The 13142-nt window shown below is 37.0% G+C and overlaps 2 protein-coding genes across 3 annotated transcripts in view; both read right to left on the bottom strand.

Annotated features, from left to right (window-relative positions):
* glcci1b (glucocorticoid induced 1b) overlaps positions 1-3050 on the bottom strand; it is a 15148-nt gene extending 12098 nt beyond the window's left edge. The window contains exons 1-2 of one of the 2 annotated variants that reach the window (XM_081389066.1): positions 2889-3050; positions 516-629 (exon numbers count right to left, since the gene is read on the bottom strand). In XM_081389066.1, the coding sequence (XP_081245192.1) occupies positions 516-579 (64 nt within the window). In that variant the 5' untranslated portion in view covers positions 580-629; positions 2889-3050. Of the gene's footprint in view, positions 1-515; positions 862-2888 lie in introns of those variants that run through there. The other variant, XM_081389065.1, reaches the window with a different exon arrangement.
* On the bottom strand, positions 1753-13142 carry mios (missing oocyte, meiosis regulator, homolog). Its single transcript, XM_081389061.1, has 11 exons — positions 13075-13142; positions 10803-12139; positions 9859-9957; positions 9407-9661; positions 6597-6766; positions 6404-6469; positions 6161-6319; positions 5105-5257; positions 4560-4764; positions 4338-4461; positions 1753-3050 (listed from the first exon to the last, which is right to left on the bottom strand). The coding sequence occupies exons 2-11, from the start codon at positions 12106-12108 to the stop codon at positions 2960-2962; spliced, it is 2628 nt and encodes an 875-aa protein (XP_081245187.1). The 5' UTR covers positions 12109-12139; positions 13075-13142; the 3' UTR covers positions 1753-2959.

Below are 13142 nucleotides of genomic sequence, written 5' to 3'. Positions count from 1 at the left end.
TATAAAATCTGAGGAAGGAAAGCGTCTTCAAAAAACATACCCAATGTGGTAGATTTGAATAAAGTGAAATCAAGCTATAAAATGAGTTATAGATCATATGCAAAGGGTTTAAGAACAAACAAACTCATTAACTAAGGATAACACGATACAATAAGGTTTCAGTTGTTAACATGAACTTATGAACAATACTTCTACAGCCTTTATTAAAATGAGATCATGTTAATTTAAACTTTTACTAAAACATTTTAAGGTCAAATGTTGACTATCTGTTGATATTAGCTAATGCAGTGTGAATTAACATGAACTTGATACATTTTAATAACTAACATTAACAAATGTTAATAAAAAAACAACAACAAAAAAACAAATGGTGAATTCAGGTTGAATGGGACGCTTTCCCCCAGTCATATCAATGGCAAAAAGTGTCCCAGTCAACCTGAATTCACCCCTATTGTTCCTTGTTAGTTCAAGATAGTTAATGTTAACAAATTAAACCGTGCAAAAATAAAACGTACCTTTCCCTGCTGTTATAAAGTGATTCTCTGATGGGATCCTGATGGGCTTGGTGATCTGCTTCATGTTGTGAGGATGAGGATGAGGATGATGATGATGAAGGACTTCTGCTGTGTCTTGAAAGAATGAAAGAGATCTCTCATCACTCCATCTCAGAGGGACACTGGCAGAAACAGGCTGAAGTCTAGACTTACTATTGCACTTGGTGCGTAAATGCGCACGAGACACAATAAACTCCAGAACGAGAACTGAAAACGCGTTCATGCGAAAAGCTGATCTATCTTTAAACTCTGCTTCCTCTTAATCTATTGTGCGCGTACTAAATTGTCACTGCCTGTAAAACTCTGAATCAAATCAGACGCAAAGTTCAGAAGCAGGACCAAACTCTCCAGTCCAGTGCTCCTGAGCTGACAGATGTTGCAGTAAAGGCAGTGGGCGGGCGGAAGACGCGTGAGTGCTGCTTCTGATTGGAGCAGAGACCAGCGATGTTTGATCGCTATTGGCTTATGCGTTCCTTCTTTCCGCGAAGAGCCAATGAGATCACTGCATTTCCTGCCGGGGCGGGGTTTAAGTGTTGCACGGAAAAATAAGCATTCTGCTTTTGGAGCTGTGGAATGTTTTTATGTTGCCTCATTTTCTGAACAGAGAATGTGTAGGAGTCTTGTTTACATTCTGGAAATCATTATTTGAGAATGAGATATCAAGAGATTATCTGAAAGGAATAGTTTCATTCCCATATGCTGATATTTTCCATTGAAGAGATTTGTTGAGCTCCAAAAATGACAAAAACATCATGAAAGTAGTCCATACACAGATTTCATTATTGTATGTAAATCGTGTGAGTAATAGGGCACAGTTAATTAATCATTACTAACCGAACACCAGCTTCTCTTCCTAAACTCAAATCTCATTTGTGTTCTTGAAGCAGTCATGGGTCTGATGCTCAGTATGATGGCATTGATAGGAAAATGATATTAATTTTCATGACAAAGCACATTTTTCATCCAAAGTCTCCAAGGGAAGGCTATGTTGTCATGGGTTCCTTCAAGAATTTCTTTTTGTTTTGTTCTACACCATAAATTACAGCCATAACTCAAATCTGAATTGGAGGCATGACTGCAATTTATGTCGCAGAACAAAACGTGAGACTAATGTTAACCACAGACCATATTTTACCATATATTACACATGCTTTTCAAAAAAGCTTTGCAGGAAAACAATAGGAAAGTGACTGAGTCGCATGTCTCAAATGCAAATTGTATTTCCAAGGACTAAAAAAGTGAAAATGTCACAATCCATAAAAACTGGAATAGTCCTTAAAATAGGCTTATTTTGTCCTTTGATTTTGGGGTGAGCTTTAACTCAGACATGTTCTTACATTAAGATTTGGAACTTGATCTGAACAGTTCATTTCTTAATTGCTGCTAATGCATCGTGGTTCATTACACTGAAAATCTGTATAAAATCACATCGAAGCAAACAAAATGTCTCATTTTGTTGCACAAAAAAATAAAATAAAAATACTTAATTCAATTCAAAACTCCTTCAGAAAAGTGTTTTAATAACATTAGTCCTCAATGGAAGTTCTTTTTTGTTTTTCCAAAAATAAAGACAATCATTTAAATAGTTAGGATGTTTAGTTGTTGCATTGATTGTGCAATAAATTAAGGTAAGATCTACAAAAACAGTATTTTACATTACCTTCAGATCCAAAAAATGCAACACTTAGCCAGAACTAATGTTAACCGTACACGTTTTAAACAACATAAATCACTGTATTATTTGTTAAAAGCATTTTTTTTTTAAAACAAACTGAACAATTTTGTTTTTACAACTTTCCAGTGAGAATCATTTCTCTTGACCTGGGCTTCCCTTAACCTGATGTACAACACCTCTACGATGGTGGTTCCTTTTAAAGAAATATGATCTCTGACAAATGAATTTTTAAACAACGCTTAACTCAAAGGCAAAGTAATGGAAGTAGTGATGGACCACGTGAAAGCACTTTCTAAGACATCAACAAAACATTTCTCACATGTATTCAAACTCATAAAGTTGAAATGATTGTAATATCCCTTTTCCTGTCCCTAAACTCAATACTGAAATAGTTTTATTCATTGAAATTCCTGCTCCTGAATCACAGATGCTATGGTCAGACATTCACATGGACACTTTCTCAGGAAGCACAACTGCCCGTGGGTGGGTGAGTTAATCATGGGTAACATAATCCTAACAGTCTAACTGCTTTGGTTCCTGTGACAATAGAGCACCTGTCATTGACATCAATGCAAGTGAGGTGTGCAGATCACTTCAGAAAGACACGTACGCTCGTCCTTGACTCCTGAAACCGTGAGATCTTTTCCCTCATTACTTACAGTACTAATGTTGGTAGCTGGTTTCTAGTAACATGGCAGATTTAACTTGGAAAACAAAGGCGGACAGGCCTTTATACACTATCAGAAGGCACCAGGTTGCCTGTGGTGTCCAGCTGCATGCATTTACAGGTGCAGGCCGACACCGGACACTCACTGTGATCTCTGAAAGGAAAGAATATACAACATTACTTTTAAAATGTTGTACTTCAAACTATACACTACTACCGTTTAAAAGTTTAGGGTCGGTAAGATTGTGTAATGTTTTTGAAAGAAGTCTCTTTTGATGACTATGGTTGCATTTATTTGATCAAACATGCAGAAAAATATTATTACAATTTAAAAAGTTAAATTAATTTTACAAATTAAAAAAAATTTATTCCTGTGATCAAAGCTGAATTTTCAGCATCATTACTTCGGTGTCACATGATCCTTCAGAAATCATTCCAATATGCTTCGAAAGTTGGAAAGATCAACTTTCAGATAAACCGCATTAATTTGAAAAATAACTTTTGATGTGAAAGGCTTTAAGGTCACATTTGGTACATTTAATGCATCATTAGCCTTATTCGGACGGTAATTATTTCTCATGTGGACAAAAAATATTGCATGGCACCTCAGTAATTAAACAATATATTTAATATAATCATAATATAAATATATTTATATTTAATTTAATAATAGGAAAACAATATGCCATTTATTATTTGATCATTTAAATATCCTATTTAAAACAGGAAAACTGATGTGTTATACAATATTTGAAATGGTAAATAGCAGAAATAAGTGAATGCAACCTCTTATTTAAATAAGGTAAACAATTGACTTTGGCTACTTGGTTTATGTTCATAATTGTATATAATAAATATTTTTAAATTGTATTGTACACCTGTTGCTGCCATAATAATGGCAATAATAATAGAGAACAAATGTAATGGAGCAGTAATGAAATATTGTTCTTGCAAATACTTTCCAGCATTTCAGTAATAAAAGTGTACATCTTTAAAAATCCATGCAAATTACATAGAAGTGCAACAGTTACCGTAGGTTGCTTAGCAGTGGTCAAAAAGAATTTACAAAACGATTTTTGGATTGATCCTCTTATATAAATTCAGAGATGTGGATTTGAACAGCAATTAAATTACCACAAGACTTTGGTGTTTGTCAAGAAAGAGTAGGTAATTCGTCTGGGTATTTTTACACGGGTGGTGGGAGAAAAACACTGACATTCTGGATTCGGACAACAATAAAATCACTGAGTAACCCCTGTAAATATTAATAATGTCTTCCCCCATGAGAAACAATTACCATCCAAATAGGCCTATTGCTGAATAAAAGGATACATTTATTTAAAAAAATTCTTACTAACACTAACTCAACTAAATTTTGAACAGCAGTGTATTTATAATGCCATCAAATAAATGGCATAATATGGGTGAATATGACTCTTACCTGAACCAGCTGAGCATGTGACCCGCATGACCACCATGCCGGCAGTTGTGGCACCAGGTAAACCAGTTATTGAACTGTGCAAGTTTTTTGTCTCGTGTGAGATCGGCTTTCTCATCTGCTTTTGCTGATAAGATGGATGAGATGAGTCTCACAATGAGCTGAACACATGAGGGCATTATGATACCATTTATCAAGAGGAACTTTAAATGATCTGTCCGTTACCTGGGCAGCTGGACACAGGGGTGCCCATGTTCATTAAGCAGAGGGCACAGCGTGGAAGGGGTTTACGACAGCCAGGGCAACTGGTGACTTTTGACTTGGTGGGCGAACCGCTGACCCCGTACTGACTGAATCCACGGCCTTGATGCGGTATCGCCGAGCAGCTGTATGATATAGACTTACCGCAGAAGTTACAGCTCACAAACACCTGCACAGATCAGAATAAATAAAAAATAATAGAAGAAAATCAGAAATAGCCAGCATAAAGACTAAATTTAAGCTGAAGGATGCAACCAAAAATGATATTTTATGCTAGGAATGCACTGATAATTATTTTTCATTTTTCATGGCTCACAAGTCGCTACTATGTAAAAAAAAAAATGCATCCTAGAATTTTATTTGATAGTAAAAAAGCATCACAAAAATAACAGCATTAGCTAAATCAGACTGACAATTTAAAAAAACACTGACTGATACATTGGTCAGTGAACGTATCATGCATGCTTAATCAAAACTTAACAGCTGGTAGAAAAAAATATGATTCTAGCCTGTGCAAGTGGTTTTGAGCTGGGATCCAATTTGCTCCTATGAATGTCAAATTCAGCCCGTTTGTGCCAAAACCTCCAGGCGTCCAACAGGTTGCGATAGTTCTCGATCCAGCACTGCACCCGAGGGTCCTTCAGCACCTCTCCTGGGGAGCCCTACCACAACAAACAGCAGATACACAAACCTTTCACCAACTCACCACAACTTTTGTGAAGTAGACCTGAATGCACACCAGTTTTCCTGGTTTAGTTACATTCAGTCTGTCCTACGGAGGCTCTAAAATGACATGGTGAAGAAAAAAAATATGAGATGGGAGGAAATTTTGGCAAGGCTTTTGCATTTTCTCACAAATGTTTTGTGTTCCCCAAAGAAATTGTGCCAACTCGCAAAGAACACAAAGCGAATGCAAAAGTTTCTCGGGGAATGCAAACATTTTGTGAGAGAATGCAAAAGCATTGATTTATTACTTTTCCTCCCATCTCATATTTTTTCCACCACCACGTCCCCTTAGGGGCTCCGTTCTGTCCTGATGTAATCAACATCTTCATTTATTTTATTTGCATTTAACTTTTTGTTTCTGTTATATTCACTACTGTTCAAAAGTTTAAGGTAAGATATTTTGAGGATGCAAAAATTTATCAAAAGTAGCAGTACAAAAATGCTAAATTCAAATAAATGCAGATTTTTTAGCTAATCAAAGAATCTTGGGGGAAAAAATCATGGTTTCCACAAAAATATGAAGCAGCACAACTGTTTATAACAATGATAATAATCAGAAATTTTTCTTGAGCAGCAAATCAGCATATTAGAATGATTTCTGAAGGATCATGTGACACTGAAGATTGGAGTAATGATGCTGAAAATTCAGCTTTGCCATCACAGGAATACATTACATTTTAAAATGTATTAAAACAGTTATTTTAAATCATTTTTACAGTATTTTTAATCAAACAAATGCAGCACTGGTGATCATAAGAGAATGGTTGTGCATGTAATACCAAACATCCATCAGAGAGCAGATTATCTTGATCATGTTCGGTTTCTGGATGTTCGGTTACCTTGAGCATGCAGAAACTGGCCGTCTGCACGTCTCCGGTTCGGTCTACATAACTCTCCATGAGGTCGACTCCATCTTTGGTCAGTCCTGTAAGCAGGATTCCCTCCAGGTTACCAGCCTCCTTCATCTCATTGGTCAGCTTGTCTATGTAACGAGGCAACTTAAGGGAGGGAAAAAAAAGAAAGTGTATTACATACAGCACATCAGTGGCACTTGGATGAACAGAGGGGTGAACGGGCCTTACCTGAGCGTCATTTAGAAACATGCATGCAAAGGCCACCCTGTCCCTGACAGCAACACGACTCTCATACTGTAAAATAAAGAGCCTGGATATTCAGCAATTCATAACAATGAGATAGTTGCATATTTTAAATTCAGTGCAACTTTGAATATTCATTTAAGCTCAATACTCTGCCTAGTTTTTTCTTTTAACATACCAAGACCCCGTCATACGCGCCAGGTTCACTGGTGAGGAAGGCAAACATGATGCACAGGTACGGCTTCTTCAGCTGGAGTCTGAGAGAGCTGCACATCTCTCTCCACAGGGAGTTCTTCTCATCGGTGTAGCCCGACAGAGCCATGGCCACCACGTTCAGATTCAGATCACCTGAGCAGAGAATAAAGGAGAAATACTCAAACAATTACAAATTCATTTCTTTCTTATGATGAATCTCCAAACTGATCTTCCATACAACAAAAACATGGGGTTGCCGAGGTCCAAAAATAATTAAAAAACAAAACAAAAACATCATAAAAGTAACATAAAAATAGTCCATATGACTTGTGCACTTTTCTGAAGCCATATGATAGCTTTAAATGATAGTTTTATTTTAGTTTTTATTTTGGTTTTATTATAAGTTTTACTAATATTTTGAATTAGCTTTCTTTTTTTTAGTTTTCATGTTAATTTTAGTAATTTCATTATGTGACATTGCCATTTTATTCTTTTTTTTAATACTGCTATTTAAGTTTTAGGTTTAGTTGGTTTTAGTTATTTATTTCCAGTTAATAATTTTAGTGCTTCAACTTTACCTTATTTCAGTTTTTTTGCCAAGGCAACATTTAACATTTTCGTTTAGATTAAGTTTCTATTTGGGTTTTATTATAAGTTTTACTAATATTATGAATTAGCTTTCATTTTTATATTTTTAGTTTTCATGTTAATTTTAGTCATTTCATTATGTGACGTTGTCATTTTATTCTTTTTTTTTTTAACACTGCTATTTAAGTTTTAGGTTTAGTCGGTTTTAGTTATTTATTTCCAGTTAATAATTTTAGTGCTTCAACATTTAAAATTTTCGTTTAGATTAAGTTTTTTCATCTAATATTGTTATTTGATGTCAGAGTTACTTAAATAAACAGAATGTTTTAATAGTTTTAGTTAACGACAACAACCCTGATATATTATAGACTGCAATTTAAGTCGTTGTTTGCTGAAATTCTTCCTCTCCACCTCATCTTTGAACTTTCACATATTCAAAAAGCAGCTTTTCAGCCCACTGGTTAATATATGCTTCAATTGTATGCAAAAGAGCTCTGTGGACATCCTGTGAAACATCCCTTTTTGTGTCCAAAGACGTTGCATGAGTGCAAACAAAACACTGCAAAGACAAAAGACAAAAGTGGTGGCAGTATGTGTGAAAAACCACACCCTTTATAAAGATCATATTTGTTCTCTAAAACCTCTGAGCCAAAACTAATTATACTTAAAACCCAAACAACAGGCAATTATGAAAGTTAAGCAAACAGCTCCATATGCCATATGTATCTGCAGCTTCAGGGCATTTAATATTAACAAAATATCATTGTGTAATGTAAGCCATGCTTTTGTCATTTTATTAAGTATATAAGAAACGCTTTTGATAGCAAACAGGCAGCTGATGGCGTACACCATTTCTGACTAGCCTGAATTTTACACAGTCCTTATAATAACTTGCCATTCATCCGAACACAAAGGAGGGAACAGACTTCATGTAAATCCCTCAGGGAAACACTGACATCTATTTTTCTACATGAAAAAGCAATTCAAAATTATTCAGATAGCATCTTAAATTTACATGACTCCCTAATATCATGTAGTAATATCAATAGTAATATCATGAGATTAATTGTATATCATTATCAGTAAATAGAGACATTTTCTCCAATCCAAACAGTATACTCTTACTTTCTATATAGTTATTCATCTTTTTACTGTGCATCATATTTTGATGCATGTAAAGTTGCAGACTGGAGTGTTAGTGTGAACACTAAAGAAGTAAAAACAGTAGCAAAAATTGCACACATTTGCAATATTGCTCAAAATGGCTAAATCTTTTGGAAGTGGCACTAACATGGCACTCATCTACTTGTATATAGGATGCATGCATCATCAATAAAGTGTATAATGAATTTGATCTTTTAATATCACTGTTCGATCTCCGAATGCAACGTAACAGGGAGGAGAGTAAAGATGGAAAGCTCCTAAAGCTTAGTTCCATATAAATTCACGGATAATTTGTTGTTTTGTCGTTAGTGAAAATCAATATTGACCTTGTATTTGAAAAAGGATGCTCATATAAGAAACAATACTAAAATTCAGAGTCGAGCGACATTCGGAGATCGACTGTTTTTGACTGACAAAATACCGGAGGCCGGAAACAACAACAGCTACAGCGAGTAAACTCTTTTTAGTAAACTCTGTGTACACAAACAATGTTCTCAATGCTTGAGTTCATGTGTAGAGCCTCTGGTGATACTTCGAGCAAAGTTTCATGTTGTGTCGAGCCTTTTTAGTGTTTTAAAAATAGCGATTTTTGATGCTATCATAGTAGCGCCCCATGCACTCCCATTCAAAAGGCAATTTGATCGAAAGCTAAATTACGGTCAATCTTACAAGTGGCGTTTCCATCCTAATTATGCTTTTAAACGAAAGTTTGCCTCGGGTAGAATCACAAAAAGACCCTAAGTTGCATTTTGGCGAGAGTTATGCTTTAAGGCACTTAAAGCGTTTTAGTATGTCCCTATGTTTTTAGTGATTGAAATACTGCAGCACATACTGTATATGACTCACAAGTGCCAAAATCTTGCATTTTGTTTCACATATTTTAGTTTTTCTTTCTCAGGCAGGCCTGTTTGGATGGATGTTTTGCCCTTCAGGGCTCTGGGCCAGTCACGTGACTGAAAACTATTAATAGGGGTTATAGGGAGTCCTTGTGAAGGCCCCCAGTCCCTGTCTGGACAATGTTCCTGCAATCCAGTCCTATACCTTTCTCTGAGGAAGCTCCTTTATGAAGAATCTGAATGGCCCGGCGGATGTCCAGGTTAAAGAGGGCGACGGCAGCCGCTCTCTCCCACTCGCCCTCCTGCTCCAGAGACTTCAGGAAGGGCTCAACATCGATGTCAGGCCCTCGGCTAATCCAGCCACACAACTGCAGTGCCAGACTGCGCTCCTCGCTGTGGTACCGCGGTACATCGGTCTGTCTGTCTGAACCCGACCAGCACCGCCGTGTCTCTGTAGTGCCTGAGAGAGGAGAGGGAGAAGGAGACATGTCATGAGAGGGCCTCCACTGACATCACACGAAGGGCGTATGAGGCATTTAGCAGATGTCAATGAAAAATACTTTTACTGTATCAGAAAAAGTTGTTTTGCTCATCTCTAGAACAATCACTATTACTTTTCCAATAAATGTGAATGATTATTGAGTCATTTACACTTACCAGAGCTGGACTTGACAATGTTTTTGATGCCTGAGTAGATGAGTGACTGTTTATTGCTCTGTTGCTTCTCCTCCACATTTTCAGTGTACTGCTTCATAAGTAAAACTTGCATAGGAAATATAGAGATATCAAATAGAACCAGACCAAAAATGAACTAATCACTCAAGGGATTAACAGATAATAAATTCATGAGAATTTAAAAGATATTTGTAAATAGAAATTCATGCTAATTCAGTTGTTAAAACTGATTTATTCTTGTTTATCAATGTCAAGTCTCATATGCCACAGACATTTGCTTCAGAAAGAATGACTGAAAAGTCTTTTTATAGCTTCTACGCAACTTCTGGGAAAAGTCCAAATTTTGTTTAGTTTTGTTTAAGATATGTGTGATACAATGAGCATTTTTGAGGAAGAATTGATCACTACATTAGAAGTTTAGTGCCATCAAATCACTAAAGATATTTATTTTATTTGAAGCAAGTAAATTTATATGGTGATTTATCAAGCTAGTCTGGAATATAATCATCTATTGTAGTGGACAGATATGTACTTATTTTGATATTTGATTACAAAATAATAATAATAATAAAATTATTATTATATGTCATTCATAATGTAATAAAATGTTTATTATATATGCATATTAATAATAAATGTATTATGATTTATATATATATATATAAATAGTATTACATATATATATATTATATATGAATAATAATTATATTAAGTATAATTTATATTATATGTATAATATATTATATGTAATAAAAAGTCATAATGAAATAAACCATATAATAATAATAATAGTAATAAAGTAAAAAAAGTAGCAAAACATCCAGAAACAACAAGAAACTTTTCATGACATTCAACAATAACTTTGACATATGCTTTGAAAGGTTCAAAGGTCCCCTGTAATGCCACAGGGTTGCAGTGAAGGATATAATGGAGTGTGTACCAGAGCGACCTCAGCTGCGGGTCGTCTCCTCCGGCCAGCAAGTGGTTCCGCCACACCTGGACGGTGTCGTGGCCATAGCGGGACTGCGCTCGCTCCCTCATCTTAGTGGCGATGTCCTTCTCAGCAGCGGCTGAGCCCTGTCCGGCGTCCTCCGCGCACTCGTAGAGGTGCCGCCCGCACGCCCACATCAGCGAAGTGGTGGAGCTCCAGGCCAGCGAAATGCGCTCGAAGACGGTGAAGTCGTTCATGACCCGGTTGGGCGACACCACCACCATGCGGTTCTGTGCCGACGGATGCCAGGCGAAGCTGCTGATGATGCTCTCGCTGCAAGGCTGCACGCTGCGCTCGATGATGGTGGGCTCCACCTCGTCGCCGAACGGCATGGGCGTGTGCTGCATGTCGTACAGCCGGATGATGTTGCTGTCCCGAGTGAGCGTTGCTAGCAGACCCATACGAGTGGGACACCAAGCCACTTTAGTCAAAGGTTTGGGCTGCTCGGTCAAAGTGAAGACTGGTTTTTCAAATTTGCGCAAATCCCAGATCGCCACCTGGCCTTCGTAGAAGGATGCCACACGGTCCTGAAAGTGAGGGTCCACCGTCACGCCCTGGATGGCCTTGGTGTTCACAAACGTCTTCTGGCTGGTGTTGCGCAGGTCAAAGATGGCCAGGTTCCTGTGCATCCCGGCCAAGAGCAACTTCTGATGCTCACGAGGAAGCCAACAAAGAGAAAGACAGGCGTCGTTCTGACCCAGCTCGTACAGCGGTTTGGTCACCACTGGCCCAGAGTCCGAGTCGCCGGACATGCGAACCTTCTCGGCGGGAACTGCTTCGGGGGAGAACTTACTACTGATGTCCCATATCAGAACAGAAAAATCTGCCCGATGTTTATCCAAACCAGCCGCCAACCAATTGCTGTCCACCGGGTTCCACGCAAGCGTATTGCATTGTCGGGCGTGCTTGGGCACAAACTCCTTACCCATAAGCTCCTTACATTTAGAGTTGAGGCTCTGTCCCAGGCTGGTCAGGACGACTCGGCCATTGGCCTGTCCCACCGCCAGCAAACACTCCGGCTCATGTTTGGGATACCAAGCCACACATTTCATATACGGGGTGTCGGAGTTGATGGCCAGCAGCGTGGCCGCCGTCTCCTCGGATAACGGAAGGGCGCCAGCTTTGGTTTCTGAGCTTCCTGCGGGTCCGATCCGATACAGACTGAGTTCATTGTCACAGATCACATAGCGGTCTGCGTGATGGGGGGACCACAGGATATCTGGCTTATAGCCACTCGACATGGCAGGACAGTGGTTTCTTCAGTGCTGATACCTGCAAAGTTATAAAGCATCTAATTTATACAGCACTTATACATCTCACCTGTTTCAGTTATACTTGGATTCATTAATATATTTAAGGACATATATATATATATATATATATATATATATTCATACGTATAGAGAGAGAGTTAGCCTATATCATCTATTGAAGTTCAATGTAACTTTTGATTACATAAATCACAATAATACATTTATAACAATCATAATAAATTATTATAGTTATTATTATTATTATTACGATAAATGGTATTGTTATTATGTAACCAAACGTCATAATAAAAGAAATCAGGTAATATTAATGATAATAATATAAATATATAAATATTATAATATAATGTATTATTATTGTTTTGTTATTACGATTATTATTATTATTATTATAGGCGTAATGGTTACACGTTGTAAAACTAGACATTAAGAAAAGTTTCCCTTTGTGATTTAATAATTTATCCATCAAAGGGTTAAAAAAAACTAAAGTTGCACATGAAGCTAAAGGTAATGAAAACAAATGTTACCAAGACATTACCAAAGTTCAAGTGGATTGTTTAAGCCAAAGTAAATACGTTTTTAATGTGCTAAACTTAACAATAAATAAAATAAAAACATTAATAAGATCCATTCAACATCTCATGATTCTAGCTTTTCGTGTTAATATGTAGATATGATATAATTAAAGATAAAAAAATATACAACTTATTTGATAAACAAGTGAAAAGTTAAGTGTGATTTAATGTTCTTATGACTCGATTTCAATAACTGCGAGTTAGCCGGTCAGCTACAGCTAAACTAACCATACAACCTTTTCTAAACCGGGAACAGGTAATGACAGACGCCAGCCCCTTATAAAGACACATAATAAACCATGCATTGAGATATAAATAAATGACAGCTGTGTCTATAAGCGTTTGATAAATATCAACTTACATTTGACGTGCAAACATGATGAAGTTTGTTTGGGAAGTTCGCGGGAAGTCGGAAGCAGTGCCGATTGT

The sequence above is a fragment of the Scardinius erythrophthalmus genome, assembly GCF_964197995.2.
Source record: "Scardinius erythrophthalmus genome assembly, chromosome: 16".
In the NCBI taxonomy this organism is placed as follows: Eukaryota; Metazoa; Chordata; class Actinopteri; order Cypriniformes; family Leuciscidae; genus Scardinius; species Scardinius erythrophthalmus.
This window is presented reverse-complemented; position numbering and strand designations above follow the sequence as displayed.